At 48.1% G+C, this 22526-nt stretch overlaps 1 protein-coding gene across 2 annotated transcripts; it reads right to left on the bottom strand.

The window, feature by feature from the left end:
- LOC122383991 (RNA-binding protein 26-like) lies at positions 1-21914 on the bottom strand. Of its 2 annotated transcripts, none has more exons than XM_043370896.1 (15): positions 21816-21914; positions 19434-19507; positions 18916-19179; positions 18432-18583; positions 18057-18209; positions 16238-16360; positions 15297-15409; positions 6751-6870; positions 4635-4787; positions 3959-4339; positions 3256-3591; positions 2797-2936; positions 2365-2503; positions 1846-2034; positions 1-1276 (listed from the first exon to the last, which is right to left on the bottom strand). In XM_043370896.1, the coding sequence occupies exons 2-15, from the start codon at positions 19490-19492 to the stop codon at positions 1142-1144; spliced, it is 2457 nt and encodes an 818-aa protein (XP_043226831.1). In that variant the 5' UTR covers positions 19493-19507; positions 21816-21914; the 3' UTR covers positions 1-1141. The 2 variants fall into 2 exon arrangements, with proteins under 2 accessions (XP_043226831.1, XP_043226832.1); XM_043370897.1 differs by having other exon boundaries at positions 21785-21817.
- Positions 21915-22526: the final 612 nt, after the last annotated feature.

The following is a 22526-nucleotide window of genomic DNA, read 5'->3' as shown; positions in this document are numbered from 1 at the left end:
CTAGGAAACATATATATCGTTTATTTTCTTAAATACTTCAAACAATAATTAGTCGGGGAACATTAACGTGAAAACCGGTTACCACACGAGTTAAGGCACAGCAATCACTCAGGGCGGGCTGTTGCCTAGGAAACCGTAACGACACACAACACGGCACATCAAATTATTATGAGGTGGGCTCTAAAATTATCCATGGCAACAGCAGCGCCCTAGCAAAGATGGGGGTGACTAGATTAGGTTCGACAAAATAACTGTCTAGTCTGTCAGGCTTCGCAGGGAGAGGCCGACATTTGCATTTCCATCTCCAGAGCTGCTATCGCGACACTCCCGAGACAAATGCATTTCAAAAGTGTATCAACTTCATACACGGTACACGACACAATTCCGTTCAGACAGCGTTTTAGGTGAAACGAACGTTTACTACGTGAGACCATCATGGACAACAAAGTAGCGACGTGAGCCAATCGTTATAACAACGAAGGAAATCTTGAGTGGTAACGATAAAAACAGAAGTCCACGAAATGCGACTTGTGCAGATTATGCAGGGTGACAATGTTCACAATAACCAGTCCCAACGAGTTATCTCAGCAAAAATAATCCTTATTGTCAACGGTTTATACTTCACACGCGCGGAAACGGCAATCCAACACGAGCATGTCTGAAAGACTTGTCCTCCCTGGTATTTGGAAGACACCGAGTTCCAACCATTGAAACGGTGAGTAAGTAGCAACATCACTTTTCCCCGTCATAAAATCCGAACACCAGAACTGCAGTCAGCCTGGCTGCGTCACAGGCAAAATACCGGCGAGTTTTATAGAACTCCAACTTCGATAAGTATTGTCCACCACGTTATTTGCTTGATTCACCTCCCAACTGAGGTAGTTGGCAGGTCAACCAGTCACCGGAACGCACCAAGAGCCAAACGAGACCATAATTGACTGGTATCGAGTCAACTCCTACCCTGTGACCATTATGTAACAATGCCTTGGTTCCAGTCAGTCCAGTCATTCAGTAACATGAGATTCAACCCCGGCCATAGCGTCCAGGCTCTTTCCGCGCGCTCTGTCTGCGGTAGGGCCGTTCTGCGTGCACAGTCTGCAGTAGGGCCGTTCTGCGCGCACCGTTTGCGGCAGAACCGTTCTTACGGCCGCCACGAGCGGTCATCCTCGTCGTCAGCATCGTCTCCTTCGTCGTCCTCGAAGTCGGAGAGGTTGGTCGGAGACTCAGCGGCGTCAGCGTCCACTGCCTGGTCGGCGCCGGTGTCCATTTCGACAGTCTGTCAAACAGTGGATGGTGTGGGATGGTGTTGATAAGCAGGGCTGTAGTCCTAGTAACAGACATGGTTGAAATATTTGCTCGTCTTGGATCTGTGCAATTAATGCTGAAGCTGAAATGAAATTGATAAGAACAATAATAGCAATGGAACTCGAGACTAAGTATGGGCACGAGCAAAAGTTATGATATCGTATCGTACCAAATCATATCAATGAACAATCGATCCTCACTCACTACAATAACTACACGTCATGTCAATTATAAATGTCAATAACGGAAAATTGTGATACCGATACCAAACCAAATACCAGCAATAACCATGGCAAAATACCAAAACCGAGCCGACTTGGGAAAATGAGGGAAATGCCAACTTTTTACCAAATTCACAGCCTCTTTTACATAAGCGACGATTGACAATGCCGGCAAAATACCAAAAGCATTAGCCTTGAAAAACCCAATAACAAGTTGGTATCGGTTTGGTATTGGTATACCAAGAAGTTGGTATCTGATTAACATCTCCAATGCCAATGAATAGCTGTCATCAGCTCCCGTGCACACCGCGCAACATACCTGCACATCAGTAGCCGCCTTCGCCGCTGCTGCTGCCGCCGAGAGCGGCCAGCCGAGGGTGAGCCGGTGCACGCCAACAGTGGCGCCCCCTGCCAGCGCGGCCTCCGCCTGCCGCCTGGTACCGAAGGTCACCGCCAGGGCGGCGCCAGTGTCGCCGGCCGGCCGACAGTCTGTCACCTCGCCGAACCTCTGATGAAAGGAGAGGATATTAGAGGTCAAATAATATCTGCAGAAGCGATAATTTCTACAGGAGTGCTGTGCAACGAGCACCAGAAGAAGACTTGATCTGCAGAAATGAATAGGAACACAATATAGGTAGGAACCCATAATAACCAACAACCTGACACAATGTTATTGCTAGCTGAAACGCAGACAAAATCCAGGAAAGTTCTTAGCATAAGCGCATAGGGTATTAGAGAAACAGAACACAGAAACAGATAACCAATTCCCTCGACCAAACTCAAACCCCAACAGTGATAAACCAGGCAGCAGGCCTGGGGTCGCATTGCCTCTCCTCACCGTTAAATGGGCGACGGTGGCGGCCCGGCCGACCGCTGCGAAGTCGGAGACGATGAGGGTGGTCGGTCGCCGATCAATGGATGAGAACCGACCGGGAACGGCGCCGCGGCCGGCACCGCCTCGCCCGCGACCACGCGCTCTGCGGAAGGAGGGTGGTCAGAGATGAATGGAACGCTTGGAAAATGCTAATGGACATTGAACAAGGCCAATGTATCTTCAAAATAAGCTAGGCAGTTTATAGACAAAACCATCAAGAAGCGTGCAAGGCTTTCGTTTATCAAAAGCTAGATTACCAAAGTTGTCCACCTAAAGTAACCGGAGAATAGAACGCATAAGGCGCTAGAACTTGGCACAACCAGACTCTGAGTCACGACCTAAGCGTGAACACGAAGTAACAACTGTCACGGCCCTGTCTGAGCATCCCCGTCCTACCTGGCACCCCTGCCGCGGCCTCTGGTCGGCACGGCGGCCTGTCGGAGTCGGGACAGCCGCTGCTGTAACTCCTCCGTCTCCGCTCCTGCCAGCTGCCTCTGGTATAAGGCTAGCTCGAGATCGAGCACCTCACGCTCAGTCTGGGGAAGGGACACAGCAGGTCAGGCAACTACTTCTGGCATAGGGTCCAATGCTTCCCGTTCAGTCTAGGAAGAATGGTAGTAATTCCTTTGATAGATACCCGGCGGTCTCCTTTGATGGGCGTAACTCGCAGTCCAAGAACAGCTGAACATAATTATGTAGGAAATTGAAAGTGTCTGAACGTTAATGTCGCTTTCCTATTTTTGCTGTAAAAAAAGTACTACGTAGTCGACACCGCCACATGTAAGACACCACAACAGCTGGCGCCCTCTCAGCTAAAGACGTCTATCTGTCATGATAGCCCCTACCACTCCGTACCTCCTGCGGCAGACCGGCCGCCAGTTTAGTCGCCGGCTGGTCCGTGGTCCCCGCCTCCCTTCCATCCGCCGGGTGCGCCCTCCTCAGCGGCGCCCTGTGGGCGGGCGCGGGCGCCGGTCGGGGCGCCGCTCCGCGCTCTAGGGCCGCCGTCAGCCCGGCGCGCGTGCTCTGAGAGGCGGCCTGTAGGGCGCGCAGAGCACCCAGCAGCGCCTGCCGCTCGGCCGGCCGCAGACCGGGGCTGTCCAGACGCGCCAGCAGGTGCCGCTGCTGCTCCAGCTGCCGCTGTAACAGGTCCGCCTCCCGGCGGTGCAGCTCGGCCGCCAGACGACGCGCCGCCTGACGGACAAAAGGGCAGGGGTAGGGACACGTGAGCAGGGGGGCAGGGCAGGGACAGGGGCAGGGACAGGGACACGTGGGCAGCTCGGCCGCCAGCCGGCGCGCCGCCTGAGGGGGCACACGGCAGTAAATTCAAGACCGGCTGAACTGGTAAGGAGGCTGATATTGAGTATGAGTATGCTATTCTAAGCGGTTATTCGCCCATCATGCGCTAACGAATTTTCTTGCATTCAGTTTGCAATGAAAAGACATGAGAAACAATAAAAGGGCAAATTTACTCACATTTTTTTAAATCACGTGGCATCTATCCACTGTAACATGAAAGCAAAGCGTGCGCACCCATAATTTCCTCCACACTATTTCTCACCTCTCGTTTCTCCTTGCGTTTGGCCTCCAGCGCAACATTGGCAGCCAGCAGGTCCTGCGATCGGCGTATCTCCTGGCGTCGAGCCTCTGCGATCTCCTGGTTCTGACGGCGCGCCTCCGCTGTCTCCTCCGTGGAGAGTCCTGCCGACGTCTGATCCTGCTGCTGTGACTGTGGAAGTGCCTGCCACACCTCAGGTGCTGATGGCTGATCGTCGGCCGAGTCCTGTTCCTGGGACGCCGCTGGCGAGTCATCTGGATATGCTGGAGCTGTATCACCGTTATTTTGTGGTAGATGTGATGCTTGTGATACGGAGTCGAGCTCACTTTTCCGTCGTGCTGCGTCGGGGTTTGCCACAGTTCGTTTTAAACCAGATAACGCCATCTGCGGTGAGAAAACGGTGTATGAGAGATACGCGCACACCTTACGCCACGAATTAGAAGAATCTCGAGGCGTTATTACAAGAAAGCGGGTCCGTAACCACTAAACAAACCACTTCTCACGCAAAGTCACAGTCGGCAGAGTAAACAAGAATATGACATCGCAATTCTTAGAAAACAACAAAGTACCACCGCCGTTACACGCATCTTTATAAACATTTTCACGAATCCAACACTTCGTCTGAGCAACAACACACGGCTTTGTAGATCTGCGGTTCTCAGACTACCATACATCTCACCTGTCGCCCGCCAAAGGCCGCTCTGTCTCCATGGGGACGAACTGAGATCTGAGCACAGCCGAGGATTGGCTTCGGAGACGAGAGGGCCGCCTCAGCCTCCTCAGAGCTGTCAAAGGTTACCAGCGCTGCCGACGGATCGCAGCCGAAAGACACCTGGGGAAAAGGCCAGGCTAGGTCAGGTCAGGTCAGGTCGGGGGCTGTCAGATAACTATAACCAGCGCCGCTGACGAGTTGTATCCGAACGACACCTGGAGGGTCAGGTCAGGAGCTGTTAAACATTACGAGCACCACTGACGGATTATATCCGAATGAAGGGTAATGACCCGAAGAAGTCAGGTGTCGGCAAGACGACGAATCAGGCCAGGAAAGATAAGGCCGCGGCACGGCTCGGACCATTACCATATCACCTGTCTGATAAATAACGTACAAGGCGAGTATAGGGTGTAACTTTAGGGAATTTACGCATGTTTTCATTTTCAGCGCGCGAAATTTCACAATGGGCCTGAGCAGTTGTACAAATGAAGCAATATTACAGGTCGAATACCGCAAGGAACTCGTAGTACGATATTATCTGCATATTATCACCGCATTCTGCCACGAAAAGACACAATAAAACAGCTATGCCCAGGTTCGCCACACGGTCTTTGATAAAGCCGACATACAACTTAAACATGAAGATCACACACATCTATCAACATGTATCTGTGCTAAGATTTAGCTATCACACGCATTATGAGATGTAACTTGCAACCAAAAGAGCCGTTCTTTTGAATCGGCATTCTTCGTTTCTTCTATCCTGATTGAGACTGAAGTTCGTTGAAATAAATGCAAGGAGCCCATATACGTATAACAAGGGAAAAGAAGATGTGAGAGCTATCCGATCGTGAGCCTGATTACATCATTTTTTTCAGCAGGAAAAAGGTCCTGTCTGTTCAGACACCCCATGAGAGCAGTAATAGATACTGGGCATGCAGTTTGTAAAGGACACAGCTACAGTAAATCGTGACTGAAATGAAAGTAAGAGTTAAGCGCCGTTGAATGATATTGACACGAGCATACCGACAATGAAAAGGCTACGAATAAAGTACGTCGCCGCAGATGGCACGCAAAGTTCATGAGCCTTGCAAACCGGATCAGCATAACAAAAAGACAAACAATACACATCTGATCTACAAACCACAGAGTCCTTCACACAGCACGAGACATGTGTCACTTCCCTGTATGTTACTAACTTTCAAAGCATTCTGCCTAGCATGTCATGGTCATGATTTACGATAAGTTTTGTGACAAGTTGGCGTGTGCCGAGGGCAGGAACGACACCGAAGCGGCACGGGAATCACAAAAACCAGGAAGGGAACCACAAGAGAGGGCCGCGTCCTGGAATCACGAGCGGCGGACTCGGGGAAACAATGGAGGCCACGCCTTACGGTACAGCCCCAAACGGGAAACTATACCAAGCACGTCCATTTTTGACATGTTTGAAGTGCAAGGCATTGTTGCACGTGTCACAGCTGTGTAAGGCACGAGACGCAGTGCAACCGTGACGCAATAGGGAAACTTGAGCCTGGGGAATCAGCATTTATCGAAAACCGGGCACAACCCACACCGCACTCACCGAATAACTTACCATCCTGGCACGTCAAATGCCGCTCTGAGGTCGAACGGCCTCCGACGTATACAAAGTTACCCGGTACCCGGCCCTCGCCCAGACACCACCGCCAGTACAGACGGACTAGCACTGTCAGCCGCCCGTACTGACCCCCGAGAGCCGGCGAATGCATCACAGAACGTGAACCAACCTGCCCAGTCTGACCCGTATAACGCCACACGACAGCCGGCCATAGTTCAGATCCGCCCACCGTATCAGAAACGAAATCCACCAGATGTCTGATTAGCGACGCAAATCATTTCGCGAGGAATGTTATCAAGAAAAAAAATCAATTTACCGTGTAACTATCTGATAATTTACATTTAAATACACGTCCCTGACGAAATCACTCGTGACGTCGTGCAGACAGGACAGAACGTGAAGAGACTGAAGCCCGTGACCTGTACTACTGACGTGGACAGACAACTCCCCACCCCGGTGCATAGAGGGCGCGGCGCCTGTTCGAACCTGTATGTTGACGACGCGGCCAAACTCCGACATGTAGTCGTTGAGCGGCATAATCTGGTTGAGGTGAGGCGGAATCTCCTTCAGGTGGAGACTGCAGGTGTCGAGGGGCCGCGCGCAGCTCTGTAAGTGAGGTCAAGTCAGATAAGGTCAGACCAGGTCACGTCAGGTCACTACGTCAGATAAGATCAGGTCACGTAATTCGACAGCACAAAACACGTCGGCTGGATTGTGAGCCTTGTATGTACGACAGATCGGATCACATGGAACGATGATCTGACAAATCAATTCAGTTATAAATTATTCGAATCCAGTTTCACAGTTACAGCTGTCAAAGAACATGACAATTCATCTGGCGTAGCGACAGGTCTGATTGAAATAACACTTCTTCAGAGAATCGAAGGCACATATCATATTCAACAGTTCCATTGCAACTGCCAACCATCAAATGTAAAAGAACCTAAGGATTAATAAATCGAACGTGAGGTCATCGAACAAAAACCTCCCCTGACCCCTGTTGACTGCCCCAGCTGTGTCCCTGCCCTGGATGGTCACAGGCCAACCATACCAGTCAGACAGTACCGTATTAATCCATTGACCAGCCTGCCGAGCGGATAGAACCGCTCTGACGTCACGCCGTGTGCTAATTAACGATCAAAGACAAACAAAATGCGCGTATAACCAGACAATTTCCTCAGAGGTCATCGGAGTGTTGAATCGCACACAGGTGTAGAGGCCAGGTGGAAGACGACATGCACTTTTTAACCCGCGCCCTGGTGGGGGGGGGGGTTATTTTTTGCCCCCCCCCCCCCTCCGGACTTTTCGATATATCTCCAGAACCACTGCGCCGATCGTCACTAAACTTTCAGCACCCTCCCGGGCATCAATTTTACACATTGCGACCAAAAAAATTTCCAAAGGCTATGATAGGTTGTCCGCAAATGACGTCAGAGTGACGTCATGTTCTGCCGTTTACGGCCCAAAAAAAAAGGTTTCGCGGGAAGAGCTGTCAGGCCTATAGCTTTGAAGATACAGAAAAACGTTCAAGACACAAAAGGTGTAGAATTATTAGGGCTACAAAACTACGATCTCGAAATTTTGCATTTTTCGAATTTTGACCCCCAAAAATATTTTTTAGAATATAACTGCCGACAAATCCAAAAAGTTTTTCGATTTTCGAAAAAAAACGGTATACTCGTATATGTGATAGCCCCTACCGACTTCTATTCACATACCAAATTTTAGATCGATAACTCTTTTTGACCAAGTTATAGCGAAAATAACTGTTCAAAATTGATGACGTCAAATTTTCACTCAATTTTTAGCAATTCTAGACCACGAAGCACAAAACAAAGACCAGCATTAGACTCGCCGTGACGAGCTGCATCGATTCGATACCCATTTTAAGCAAAAATATCAACTTGAAAATTTGACCTTTTTTGACCTGACCTCCACCAGGAAGTGGCCTAAACTGTTCCTGATGTTTTTATAACCAACACCATTGAGTTTGAAATGAAAAATTGGCCATGAAACATACATCACACAGCCCTAGTGAAATTGGGTTAGTATGCTGACTGCTGACCCTTGGTGACCTGACCTGGTAGGTATTATCAGTGACCTCTAATAGCAACATATGTAGGTACTACGCAACTGACGCGCTATCGCTGATTTTCGATAAAATGCGTTTCACTCGATGTAATAGCGCATTCCCTAGAAGACCCGTGACCGGCAAAACATTTTATCTTTGACCTGACCTGTGACGTCATAGGTGACCCCGAGGTCAATGAAATTGGACTTCCCACGACAAATTTGACAGGGCTTTCGAACGCCGTTTGAATTTTGCGTATCCGTCCCGTAGTTCCGGAGATGCGAGGGGGGCAAAAATAGCCCCCCACCAGGTCGCAGTATAAACAGACCCCACCGGGGCGCATTGAATGAGAAATAAAATATTTGATATGCGAGAAATGCTGGTCGTATGACAAAGGCACGACCTCAAAATTATAGTCTATCTATTTTTCACGTTATGCGAAATTGTCTGGGAACCTACGCTTGCTTATCAGCAAAAACACAATTGTAAAGAATGGTGTTTTCAACTTTAAAACACAAACTTGCGGTTACGAAAAAAAACTTGTTTTGTGACGATGTTGTCTGTGTTTTTCTGAAGAGCAGTGAGGTTTGCCCTTCGAGCAACGATAAAATACCAAGTATTTAAATTTAAACAATAAACTTCAAAAGTCACTTGCACATGAAGTCAAAGTCACATATACATTTTCAGAATAGCCCGTAGAACTTAACCAGGGACGTAGCCAAGGGGGGGGGCGGAGGGGGCGCCCGCCCCTCCCTTGGGGTTTTCAGGAGGCCCCCCGAAAGGATTCAGGCCAACGTGGGCCGAAGGCCCACGTTGGCCTGAATCCTTTCGGCCTGAATCCAACGTGGGCCGAAGGCCCACGTTGGCCAAAATCACGTCGGAGGCGAACGAAATTCACGCGGGAATCTAAAAAATGACGTCAGAACAATCAGGGCCCTCTGACCAGCCTGACAAGTGACAGCTAGGGCCCTTCTCATCTCCTGTGAATAACCACTAGTGTCTGTGTCTGACCGCTAGGGCCCCTCTGACTCCTCAGTAGACAGGAGGCCCTCTGTGGGTAGGAGGCCCTCTGTAGAGAGGAGGCCCCCTTAGAGAGGAGACCCCCTGTAGAGAGGAGGCCCTCTGCAAAAAGGAGGCCCTCTGTAAAAAAGAGGCCCTCTGTAAAAAGGAGGCCCTCTGTAAAAAAGGAGGCCCTCTGTAGAGAGCAGGCCCTCTGTAAAGAAGAAACCGTCTGAAATCAGAAGGCCCTTTGAAGAGAGGAGGCCCTCTGTAGAGAGGAGATCGTCTGAAGAGAGGAGGCCCTCTGTAGAGGAGGATTCCCTCAGTAGAAAGGAGGTCCTCTGTGGGAAGGAGGCCCTCTGTAGAGTGAAGGCCCTCTGAAGAGAGGAGGCCCTTTGCAGAGATGAGGTCCTCTGTATAGAGGAGGTCCTGTGTAGAGACGAGACTCTGAAGAGAGGAGGCCCTACATAGATAGGAAGCCCTCTGTAGAGAGGAGGTCCCTGTAGAGACTAGAGAGGAGGCCCTCTGTAGAGAGGATACCCTCTGTAAAGGAGGCCCTCTGGAGAGAGAGAGAGAGAGAGAGAGAGAGAGAGAGAGAGAGAGAGAGAGAGAGAGAGAGAGAGAGAGAGAGAGAGAGAGACACCCTCAGCAGAGAGGAGGCCCTCTGTAGATAAGAGGCCCTCTGTGGGCAGGAGGCCCCCGGTAGTCAAAGACAGCGTCGTATATTAAGTACATAGAGTGGAGGCCCACTGTGAGCAAATTACCTTCTGGCTTCTGGTCCCTGCTACTCTCTATAGAGAGTTATCAGTTCTCACTATAGTGAAAACTGAGAACTCAGGAAACTGTACAGAATAGACTCCCAACCGCGTCGCCGCCCACTGTAGGAAGGGACAGGGGAGGAGGTCCTCTGTAAACAGAAGGCCCTATTCTATGTAGACAAATTATTTGTATAAATGCGCTCAGAGAAATCATGCCGCGTGCCGTCAGCGGTTTTCCCGTCAACGGTTTTACCTGCAGTGGCCGCAAAAACTGCCAAAATGGCCGATATTTTCGGAAACCAGTTTTCGGCGATAACTTTCGTCTCAAAATTTGCACGAACTTCCCTTTACCAGCATCGTGTTCCTCTCGTCCAGACGTGTGGAATGAACTATGAATTGACCTTGAAAGGTCAACTTGAAAATTTGGCCTCAGGTCAAGGTCATGACCTGACCGATAAGGGCTAAGATCCATATCAGTCCATCCGTATCGTCGAGCCAAACACAACTAAGGTGTATTCATCGCTCTAGCATACCTCTATCAAAAGTTATTCGCGAAAAACAGTCAGATACCATTCGTGACCTGAGATGACCTCAGGGTTATAGAAAGGGTCACGGGTGCCATTTTCATGTTCAATGTGTCAAAGATACTAGTAATTCAGTGTTTTAGAGTGTTTATAATGACTTCCGTCTAAAAAGGCGACTTTCAATTTAAGGTCGCAAAATTGACCTGACCTTATGTCATCGATATCAAAATTCCAAGACATACATTTTTTGCATTTTGTCGCTCTTGTGCATTTGCATCTCTGAAAGTTTCAAAGCGTTTGGTCACTCCGTGTACCTTTGGCAGACATTAAAACTTTTTATGTAGTGAGGTCATTTGACCTGACCTGGTGACCTGACCTTAAGTGACCAGGGTCTGAAATTTTCACAACATGTGTAGAAATGATGTAGAATAAAGTGTGCCGCGTCGCCGTTTTTTAGATATTCACGGAAAACTGCAGGGGGGTGTTTAACACCCCCCGGCAGGGCGCGGGTTAATGCATGAACACAGCAGCCCATTTCTGTAATATATACCTGTGGCTGTGTAGGTATTTTTACGATGGATGCAATTACCCAAACCATTTAATAGACCGTGGTGATATTCCCATAGCCATGCTTCGCACAACTCATAATAATTTATTTGACCGGGAACTTAATATACCTATACCTATCCATCGATTGTTTGTTTCATCTACGGCGTAAATGAAGCAAACCACCTGGACCTAGGAAAATTTACTAACGAAACCATGTGTTACTTACAGCAAGTAAACGTGGCATAATTCACACAGAAAGAATTGATAACCGTATAGTTTCAATCTTGCAGACGTCAGTAAGGTCAGAATCGTGACAAGCCTATTGGAAAATATAGGTAATGAACTGTGTCCTGCTTCGAGAAAACGAGTCAAAACCACCCAATTCTTTCTGAATTACGTCAGATTATCTGATCTGTAAGCACCCAGGTGGCATTTACTGACAGGAGCACCGGGAAGGATCATCTGAGGTGAGGTGAGGTCATCAACAGTTTTTAGCCAATAAATCACGACATGATGGGGCTAAATAGTTGTTAGTGTACCAAACCGTTCGCCTGGTCATGACGCGTCGATTGGTACCCAGCGTGACTTTCCTAGGTTAGATTTTGAAGTTGACCTATCTATGTAGGTCGTTATAAACCATGTTATTTGTTATGACCTCTGGCGACCTCAATATTGACCTGACCCAAAAAAAAGTTGTTTACAAAAGTTGTAAGTCGTTCAACGAACTATCAAACGCCCTTGCCGTTTGTCGCTACGATTCGTGCTTTTCGAGTTCTGACGGGGGCCAGAAAAGGCCCCCGCCCGATTCAGAGTCTTTCAGAGCCCGCCCGGAATACGGTTAAGCGCTTGAACGATATATGATAATACACCAAGTGTTACTCTGACCGTCATCCAGTATCCTCCCATTCCTCGCAGATCCTCCCCCTCCTGCTGCGGTCCGGCCGCCGCCGGCGCCCGAGTTTTTTTTTTGCCCGTTATCATGCCACTCGGAGACTTGTGATATGCGTATGTTTCTTACCGCTGCAGCCTGCAGCGGTAAGAATAAAGAAACATACCAGTGCGCTTGCCATATGAAAGCTGAACAAAAGTAAATGCATTATGTTGTATATGTAATTGTGTAGGCATGAGACCCTCTGTAGAAAGGAGGCCCCTTTAGGGAGGAGGCCCCCTGTAGAAAGGAGGCCCCCGGGATTCCTCCGCCCCTCCCTTGGCCAAATCCTAGCTACGTGCCTGAACTTAACTGCTGTACTCATCGGAATTCTACAGTCATAAGCATTAAGCATACCCAGCTTACTCGAAACATGTGCAAAATTTTAGTCATACGACGCGTTGGGGGAAGTCCACCGTGTTTACTAGTCGAGTAATCGGTTTAGCTGTGTTTTTAGGAAGCTGTTACATGGCTAGTCAGCTCGGCTATACACGAATCAACAGTAAACTCGCAGACAAGGGTTCCATAACGGGGATTGGTTGACGACGTCATATCTAGCCATGTACCATTTCTACCAACATGTTTTTGTCATTTCCACAGACAATCTTTCAAGAAATTACACCAAAGCAGACGCTGTTTTTGGACATGAGCGCTCGCAGGACATGAGCGCTCGCACATAAAATCTTCTCTGTCTGTTGTGGTGAGACGAAACGAATTCACAGTGATGACATTTCAAACCACAGCCACGGACTCGTTCATAATTAGGATGAACGTCTTCGGACTACGGAAATGGGAGTGGCGACAATATGAAGCCAGACTGTCGTGGTATTGCTCCATCGAGTAAAATGTCCAGTCTATCCATGACATGAATAGCAGTATGACTACAGATTAAACTCAGTTCTGGCACAATTTGATGGATGTTCGAGGGACGAAACAAGTAACAGCTTTATTAAAATAACCAGTGTTACTTTGATAAAGAAGCTGTATTGACATCGATCCATAGACTGGGCCGAAAGCGTAAAATTCCGATATGTGATTTTAACTAGATGCAAGATACCCAGTGGAAGTTTTAGAACTACGTATTCGCAATACTCATGCTCGAATATAAATAACGGGTAAACAGCAAGGCACGTCGTAGTCAACAAGGGTCACGTGAGTACACGCCGCCGTCGGAGAGCACACGCCTCAACCGGAGCCGTGAACCAGGCCGGTGAAATAGGGTCGTTCAGCTTCAGAGCCTGAACGACGCAGAACCGTTTCACGCTAAGCGCTGCCACTGCGGATGACAGCTACAAATAAATCGCAGCAAACCGCCGGTAAAAGTGGTCATCTCAAAGCCTTAGCATCCGTTTCATCCAAGTTATGGCACCAATGATGATAAAATCGTGACCGCCATGCCGAATCAACATGGAAATAAACAAATGTCTGTCAGAAAAAAGTACAGCAAGACAGACCACTTCTCGGAACAATATCCTGGAGGCATGACGATAAAGGGGTTAAACCAGATCGAGATAGTGCGAATTCCGATAAAAGTGTGGACGAGAATGACCACAATGGCGTGTAGGCATGTTAAAAACACCGATCACAAGGTCATGTATCTCGTCAACTAGCTGTAAATAGGGCGTGTAGGATGGCTGAACGATTGACAAAAAGGGGGATATGGGGCACGATAAGGTGATTATAGTTCGTTCATTAGGGTTTACGGGCGCGTCGACTGCGGTGGTCGATTATAGTGTCCTGTCCAGCGTAAAACGCATCTCCCATTAACGCGAGGTCAAACATACGCTAAACCGCTTGACCTGTGTTCACATAAGACAACTACACGTAATAATACAAACTTCGCATGCCGGCCTACGCACGAGCAGGCACGACGCAACCGCACCAACACGGTTGCGTGTGACGCCCTCGTCGCGGCTAAATATACCACAGTCGGCGGCGGGCGCCCCACGCACGGACGCCTCAGGCAGGTGTGACCTTGAAACTGCTATCTCGGGAGTTCGTGGCGGGGCAGGCGGCACGAGCCGTGTCGCTCCATACGCCCCCTTCCCCTCTCCCTGCCCTCTCAGCCCCTCCCCCGTCTGGTGAAACGTAGCTGGGGTGATCACTTGAAGGGCCTTTCAGGCATCACGGTGCTGAGAGTAAATCTGGGAGTAAATAGATTACGCAGCTGGATAAGCGCATAAATTGTGAGACTGCTGTTTCACGAAAATCTAATGAGATCCAATGAGTTATATATTGCATTTTGAATAACGTGCATAGCAATTTAATTAGGTGTTCCACTAAAAATCATCGGTAAAATTGGATACTGTTTTAACTTAAATAAAAACATCGATTTCCGATCAGAAATGACTTCTGAATGTAGAAAGCTGTTTTTTTTTTTTGTCTCCAGACAAACAGCTGTGGATAAACTTCCCCACTAAGTCCAAAAACGGAAAGCTGTTATTCCCAACGCCACTTATTTATAAGTGGATTTCCCACCGCACTTACGTTAGTGACTGCCATATCAGATACTGACCGGGAATTTCAAAACATCGGAAAATATCAGCCACCTTTTGGAAACGTGGATAGGCGTTGAGTCCGCAGAACACACGTCACGTAATTCCAGCGTTACGCCATTTCCACTCGACATAATTCCCGGTCATACCAAGTTGTGGAATGGATTTCAAATGCATCCTAGTGTTCATGCTTAGCATCCTACGATCGTTCTCACTCCATACGATATGCAGCAAATCGTCAAGCTAAAAAACGTTCAAAAAGTTACCCGATAAAATAGCTACACCGGTTAGAGAACCGTTGGTCAGCACGTACACGTTTGCACGGTGACTATAAATATGTTTCGTCATTGTTCCGTCGCGAGCGACCATACGCCGCTACAAGACGACACGAGAAAATGCGTCGCGAGCGGAATGGACGACAAATCAATCCTTGTTCAAACGCAAGCCAAAGACGCCAACGGCCTGGTAAATAAATCGGTTTAGCTAGTGGGAAATCCCACAAAAGCGACAGGATTGATGAGTTTACTGCGAAACGCGTGACCGTAGTTTCCCGTACCGCACATACACTACGCAGCAATACGCAGAACAACAGAGACGCCTCAACAGCATGCGCACTGTGACATATCTAGGCACACCCATCAATATTAAGCCGTAAGTCAGTTGAAGAGCGGAGTTCGATCCCTCGCCACCATGGCCCGTCCAACTGACCTGATCGACGCTGGCAGTCTGAGAGGGCAGCGCAGAGACCTGCTGTCGTGCAGATGCGGCCGGGAGGGAAGAAAGGCACACTGTCTGACCAATCGGCTCCGGATGAGACGGCTCTGAGACAGCGGAGAGACAACGGGAGACATGTGAGACACGGGATGTTACACGGATAGCCTCAGGAAGCGAGGGAAGACGAAGAGACTATCTAAAATGGTACTATGAGCTGCCAGAGACAACGGACTGCGGAAACTACATGACACGAGCAAGACCGGTCGCAGAAGGTACTATAACAGCCCCATGCGACTACCGGGACTACTCACGGAGACAAATGAAAGTTACACACTGCACAGACTGCTGCCAGGGACACGCAAACGGATTGGAATCGGAAGCGGTACTGACGGAGCCACAGCGCGCTCAAAAAGATTGACGTACGGTCCCGGCCAGTATCATACAAGGAAGCAATGCCCCAAATGGAATATTACGCCGGTGACGAGCCATTTTCAACAAAGGATAGTCAGGCATGACTGGAGAAAGAGAGGCGTCTCATGAAAATGGCGGTCCAATCGGATTACAACGCGGAACTAGAATTCGCCAGAGAAATTCTGATGCTAACGAATGTTTCTATACCAAATGACACTTAATACATAGCCCCCCCCCCCTTTCCCTTTCACACCTGGCTCGATACGGGACTGTCAGGCGTCACGGATTACGAAAGGCTTCTGAACAGACAATAGCTGGCACGAAGCCACAAGTCTTAGCCATAGCACAGTGACAGATAATGACCCGACAACACGACATGTAACCATATAGAGATCACTCCCCGTACACTTAGGGTTATTCGAGGGATATCGCAGAGGCTACCCCTGTGTGTTGTCAGTACTGACTGAAAGCTATCAACGAGTCGATATGTGCTAAATCCGCTGCTGTGTTTATTAGCTACTCACCGGCGGCTGCCGCGGCGGCCGGTGGGGGCTGAGGCTGGCTGAACGGAGCCAGTGGTGCAGGCCCGCCGGGAGTGGTCACCTTCGCCGGACTGTACTCCGAAGGGCTGTCGTCTATACTGCGCTCTGGCGGGGGAGAGGGTGCGGGTCAGGTCACAGGGGAGGCCACTGGTTAGGTTATAACGGATCAGAGTGTAGCACGTCACACGTCATATCAAAGGTCAGGTCACATCTCACAGCTTGTCACCACAGGTCACATGGCAACAGGCGACATGTCAATAGGTCTGTCTACGAGGTAGATCACATGCCTAAAATGGTGAGTTATGAGACAGCCGCCATGTTCTAAGCAAGTTAACTACAACCTAAGCTAAGGCATCTCCCAGGCTTACATAATGTGAGATTGCTTTCTCGACAAAAAGCTCCCTAAAAACAATCAAGCATAGCACCGAGTTTAGACAAAAGCACACAATGAATATTGCTTCATCCTCCAAAACAGCCACTGAGCTTTGTATCGGGGTAATATTGACGATGGCGTGCTCCTTGTAAATGAATGATTCTCAGAGAACCCGCACCTTCAGATAAGGTGCATAAATCGGACGGTGGATTTCTAGTAAAAACGGCCGGATGGACTGGTGCGCAAAGACCGAGCGAAATACACGAGTTTGTAGCATAGCATAGCGAGGATAATTCCATTTAAGCATAGCCATCTGTTTTGGAAGCGATAACGGATATTCTTTAGTGCTATTTTCTGACAGCGACATGGAAATCCTTGCGGTAAACACAAGGCCATATTTGAGCTAAATCGTCTGCGATAGCTTCAAATGTCCAATCTGCTTCCCTTACACGCCTCAGTACGATCTGAAGTTGGGAAATACAAGTCGGTCGTCTGAATGTCCATTCGGACTCTGAAGCCGTCAATTTTCCACCCGGATGCCATACCACAGCTCCAGTCATGTTAGTTGACCGTTAAACACCGAAGATCCCAACTCAAGTATACGATATTAGCAACAGCCTTGAACATTGATCTTAGGGGAGATAAATGCGACGATAAGTGAGAGGAACATGCACATGCAAGGAGAGGAAGAAACGGAGAGAGAGAGAGAGAGAGAGAGAGAGAGAGAGAGAGAGAGAGAGAGAGAGAGAGAGAGAGAGAGAGAGAGAGAGAGAGAGAGAGAGAGACAGAGAGAGACAGAGAGAGACAGAGAGAGACAGAGAGAGACAGAGAGAGAGAAGAGAGAGAGAGAGAGAGAGAGAGAGAGAGAGAGAGAGAGAGAGAGAGAGAGAGAGAGAGAGAGAGAGAGAGAGAGAGAGAGAGAGAGAGAGAGAGAGAGAGAGAGAGAGAGAGAGAGAGAGACTCATGCTTGTGCAGCAAATCCAGCTAGCCACGCCCATGATTTGAAAAAGCAGCGCAATAGCCCCTACTCCGACGCATCACGGTGACATTGGGCGGACCCAAATACACAATGTACCCAGCCAGTACACCGCACGACTGTCAACTCTGACCGGGAATTCCGACACCGATTGCAGCTACGCTGAACCCTCTAAACTCAGTTACGAGCGCAAATGACCGCAGTAGACGCGCCCGTAAACCCAACGTACTAACCAAATTAGCCCTACACTACACCCGACCCCACCGCATTGAACAGCTCAGAATCCAGTCCCAATACCATCATCATCATATCGGCATCATCATGATCACCACGCCTTTCAAATCACGTATTGCGCAGGTGGCCGTGCCCCATCTAGATCAAATCTCCGCCGGCACGGCACACGCGATCTGCGCCGTGGTGTCGGCCGGTTCCACGGAGCGCAGGTCACTCACCGTTCGCGTCCCGACCACGCCTCCTGCCGAGCGAACCGCCCAGACGGTGACGGAGGTCGGTGAAGGGGCTGGGTCGGGCGTCGGGCCGAACGTCGGGCCGGGCGTCGGGCCGGGCGTCGGGACGGGCGTCAGCGGACGCCGGCGCTGAGGTGCCTGCGGGGAGAGAAACGGTGGTTAGTGGGAGAGGAAGGAAAAGAGGGGCTTAAACAGAGGGATCAAAATAACGCAGTAATTTAAAATATGATGATGAGAAGCACTATAAAACATAAAATGGAAACTAGGATGTGCGAAAACAACAGTTTCAAAAACCTCGTGAACATGGAATTATCCAACACCGATCTTCCAGCCAACAAATCGAAATATGCCGGAACTCACCGTTTGTTGTCGAGTTCTCGGCTGGGCTTCCACTGTCGCGACTCGAGGCGTTCATGCTGTTACTGTTCGGACGGGCGGAAGAATCGGCACCGGCGGCAGTGCCGTTAGTTTTGTCACCGAGGCGGTCCGACACGGCTGGCGCGCCGGGGGAACTGGGCGAAAAACAACAGAGCATTTGATGATGAACTTGAAGTTTATGAATAATTTGAAATATTACCATAAGAAGTTGACACAAATAATACTATACTCTAACATACAACATCGAAATTGGCTCCATAACAGTTACTTCGTATACGTCTCCCATTCAATCGATAAAACAATAAATCGATACCACAAAGAGTCATATGTAGAGCTCATTTGAAACGCAAAACGTCCAAGAAAATGACGCACTTGGCAAGATAATCGTCCAATCATCACTCTCGACCCACTCCCTACTCCCACACCCTTTTCTCCCAGTCCCTCACTCAGCACCCCACTCCCTCACCTGTTTGTCTCCTCCGGGGGCAGCTGGACCAGCCGGCGGGGCGGCGGGGCCGCGGGTAACGTAACCACGCGGCTTTCAGCGGGTCGAACCGCATACGCGCCCGACGCCAGAGCTGCCAGCAGTCGATCGGCGAACAGAGAAGTCTCCTCGTGTAGAAACACATCCAGCTGCTCGAGCATGGTGGTGCGCAGTCGCTCCGGCGAGCTCGCCTTGCGTACTAGCGCTAACACATAGCGCGCTAGCTTGGTTGGTTGTGCGTCAGACCTGTAATGTCACATGGAGGTGATGTCAGCGGTAAATGAAACAGGCAGATCAGAAGAAGTACATAGGGATGGGACAGTGTTCAGTTGAAAAATAGGTTGAGAAAGAAAACATATTCTGGGAAGTGAGAGGCTGAGACTGATCGCCTATAATAGACCTCAGTGATTACCAATCATAGAAAGCAGTACACAAATCAAACTAATATTTAGCTTGCATTACAACACAATAATTAAAAATAAGAAGCTGCATGCACTTACATATGTTCCAAGATATCAGCCATCCATTGCTTCAATGCATCTGGCTTTTCAACAATCATCTTGAATAATCACCCCTGGAGACACATTAAAGTGGTCAAAAATATGTGCATTGTCCTTTACATTTTTAGTATTATGCATAGCATAATGTATCTAGAATGTTGCAGCAACACCCCCCCCTCCCCCCAGACCTGAAGAGGAATCACAATAACAATGACATTGGCAGCTATATAAATATAATTGTTTTTATTTGCATATGACAATAATCTTTCTGCAGTTTGCACTGAAAAAAAAAACACAGATGCATCATGATTCATGTGGCATTAAAACTCAAAATCAAAGGCTACTTACATGTAGCCTAGCCATTTACATGTAACCTCAAGCATAGTCTAACTGCAGACCACAGTAAAGTGCTCTCCTCCTAAAAGTCATCATACTAGGTCGTTCAATAAGTAAGGTAAAATCACACGTATTTCAGTCTACCTTTGGTGCAACAACACAAAACTAGCAACATATGTTCATTGAAATCTCGTCTACAAATTGGCTATAAGCAGTTATTAGCAGGTCTCTTCGCCCAGCCTCCCCAGCCTATGGAACTCGACCCTACATCCAATCACCGTTTAGGCGCACGCGCTTATCCCAGCACTCCTCCCGGCGTTGAAATCCTGCTTGGAAAACTCCTTATTGCTATTCCAAAGCCATGTCCTGATTATTTTTTGTGATTGCCTGATCAGTTAAGATTCCAAAGTACCTAGCAGGTTTTCCGGTGGTCCAAACAAACAGGTTGAAGTGGGACGGCGCCAGATCACGGCTGTATTTCAGCTTCCCTGTACTGCTAAAGGAAAGCCGACCCCACACTGCAGATGCCTTGTGGGGCGTCCTGCTGTTCAGTGAGCTCTTTCTGTAGTTACCTCGTGTAGACCTTGTATGTACTAATATGAAGCATATCAGATGATGCCTAGAACTGTTTCGACATAACACTTCACTCTGTTCATGAAAACAGTCACGGATGCTTTGGATCTCCATAATCAGCTCCCCGACTTTACAGGTTGTGCCAAATCCAGAGAGGCATGCGGGTACGAGTCTACCTAGAACTTTGCCTCTTACACTGCTGTGTTCTTGTCGAAATCGTCGTAACAATTGTTCACCAGCAAGCATTGCTAATGGCAATAGCGTCATCACTATCAGGGTCAAATCACCCATTCTGAGGTGAATTTTGGCTCGTCTGACAAACCGGGGATTTTTAGAACGGAACTCTGCTGCATCAATGGTTTCACGCGTACCGTGTTCGGACAATGAACCAAACTCCTAAAAACAGTGTCGAAGGTTGTGTAGACAATTTTTCAAAGATTCAGATGACATATTTGATTTTGCTTGAATTCCTCAAATAAATGAACTATGGTACATTTTACCTTACTTATTGAACGACCTAGTAATTGAGAGCCCAATATGTAGATTAGGTATGAGGATTTTGTTGAAGGTATCTAAAAATAAATAATCAATAAATACCTAAAAATCATCTAACACTTAGCCTCACAATTCTAAATTTAGTCAAAACTCAAAGATGATAACATACTTTGACAGGCATGTTCTTAGAAAAATATTGAATAGTTAGACCATTGGTTTATTCAAACCACATAGAGGTTGCTTCATACTTGAACTCTTTGCTAAGTAGCACAGAATTCCACAAATATCCAATGGAACAATATTATAGGGGTGAGTAAAGACTGTAGAGTGTAGACGCTACAGACCCCAAAAAAAAAATTATTTCCCCTGTCCTAGCCTTAGAATTATTTTCATATTCAGGACATTGAATAACATGGAAAGCAGCTAAGTTAGTGTGGACCTCAGCTTCAGTGATACTGAAAGAGATAGTGGATAACAGCTTGGATTGCAGTTGCCGTATACAAAATTTGTCTGGTTACGCTAGAGTCAAAGGTATGGAATCTAGGGACACAGGGACAAAGACTCAAATCAACCCAATGCCCAATATCTTGAAGAATCTTGCCAATATACCCATCTTCATCTTTTTAATTTGGGTGCGGCATAGCATTCTATAGCTTTGACACGTAGCCTGTAGCCATCAGGCTCAAGCATTCGGATTCGACCAACCCAATACCCTGATGTTTCTGAAATAAATTATTTCTTTGAAAGACAAAAAATATCGATCAAATAAACCGTCCCGTTTTGACTTTTCAAATGACATCTACGAATAACGAGCATCTGTTGATGTTTGAACGCGAGCTTGAGCTGTAGCCTATATTGATATGCTCTCGCTCTGAGACAGAGCATGATAGTAACCGCAAACGTGACTTATTCCCTATATACAGCCTTAACTTATTTAAACAGCGCACACTATGAAATAATAAAAAACGTGAATATCACCTTTTGCAACTGTTTTGCAACTTATTCTAACCACAACAACGTAACAACGCACTCAAAACTCATGCTTGAACACGATTCACGAGTGACTTTGACTGCGCCGTAATGTGTATTGCTGCGCCGGTATATCTCTCATGCTACAGCTGCCATATCGCTACCAGTTTCCTTCATCGGTAAATCACCATATGCACAACATGGGGCCATGAATCTCGCCAGTTTTGGGATTGATTGATACTGACTTTACGTTCCATTTTATGCAACAAAAATGCAGTGTTGAAGAATTTATAATAAAAAACCACCAAAAGTCCTTTGGGTCACAGTCTGAACAGTTCAGCATAGGCCAAGAAGAACAATGGCATAAGTATTGTTGTTATCCACCGATTTTTACGCTAACTATTTATGTAAATGCGATTGGGGTCCACTCAGCCCTCAGCCACCTGAGCCACCCCCTCTTCTCCGCTATCAGATATGCGGGAAAGTAAAAATGCAAACGGTATGATGATATTGAACCCGCGCCGTGCTGGGTGGGTGGGCCTCCCCCCGCCCCCCCCCCCCCCCCCACCCAGCGTTTTACGCCCCCCCCCCCCCTAAGGTTTTTCGCGAATGTCCAAAAACGGCGGGGCCGGCTGTCGTTTCTTACACCTGTTCATACATATTTTCCGCATATGTGAAAATTTCAGACCCCGTTCGTTCAAGGTCAGGTCACCATGAGAT

This window comes from Amphibalanus amphitrite, unplaced genomic scaffold (genome assembly GCF_019059575.1).
Source record: "Amphibalanus amphitrite isolate SeventyFive unplaced genomic scaffold, NRLGWU_Aamphi_draft 000179F_arrow, whole genome shotgun sequence".
NCBI lineage: Eukaryota > Metazoa > Arthropoda > Thecostraca > Balanomorpha > Balanidae > Amphibalanus > Amphibalanus amphitrite.
Note: the sequence above shows the minus strand (reverse complement) of the source record. Positions and strands in the feature narration are given on the sequence as shown.

What these genes read in the sequence shown, in the direction of transcription:
- LOC122383991 (XM_043370896.1), bottom strand. Translation starts at nt 19,492, where the DNA reads ATGATTGTTGAAAAGCCAGATGCATTGAAGCAATGGATGGCTGATATC. An exon ending in GCTGATATCTTGGAACATAT is followed by an intron (nt 19,180 to 19,433) that starts GTAAGTGCATGC and finishes GTGACATTACAG; the next exon opens with GTCTGACGCACAACCAACCA. An exon ending in GCCGCGTCGTCAACATACAG is followed by an intron (nt 4,788 to 6,750) that starts GTTCGAACAGGC and finishes CCTTTTCCCCAG; the next exon opens with GTGTCTTTCGGCTGCGATCC.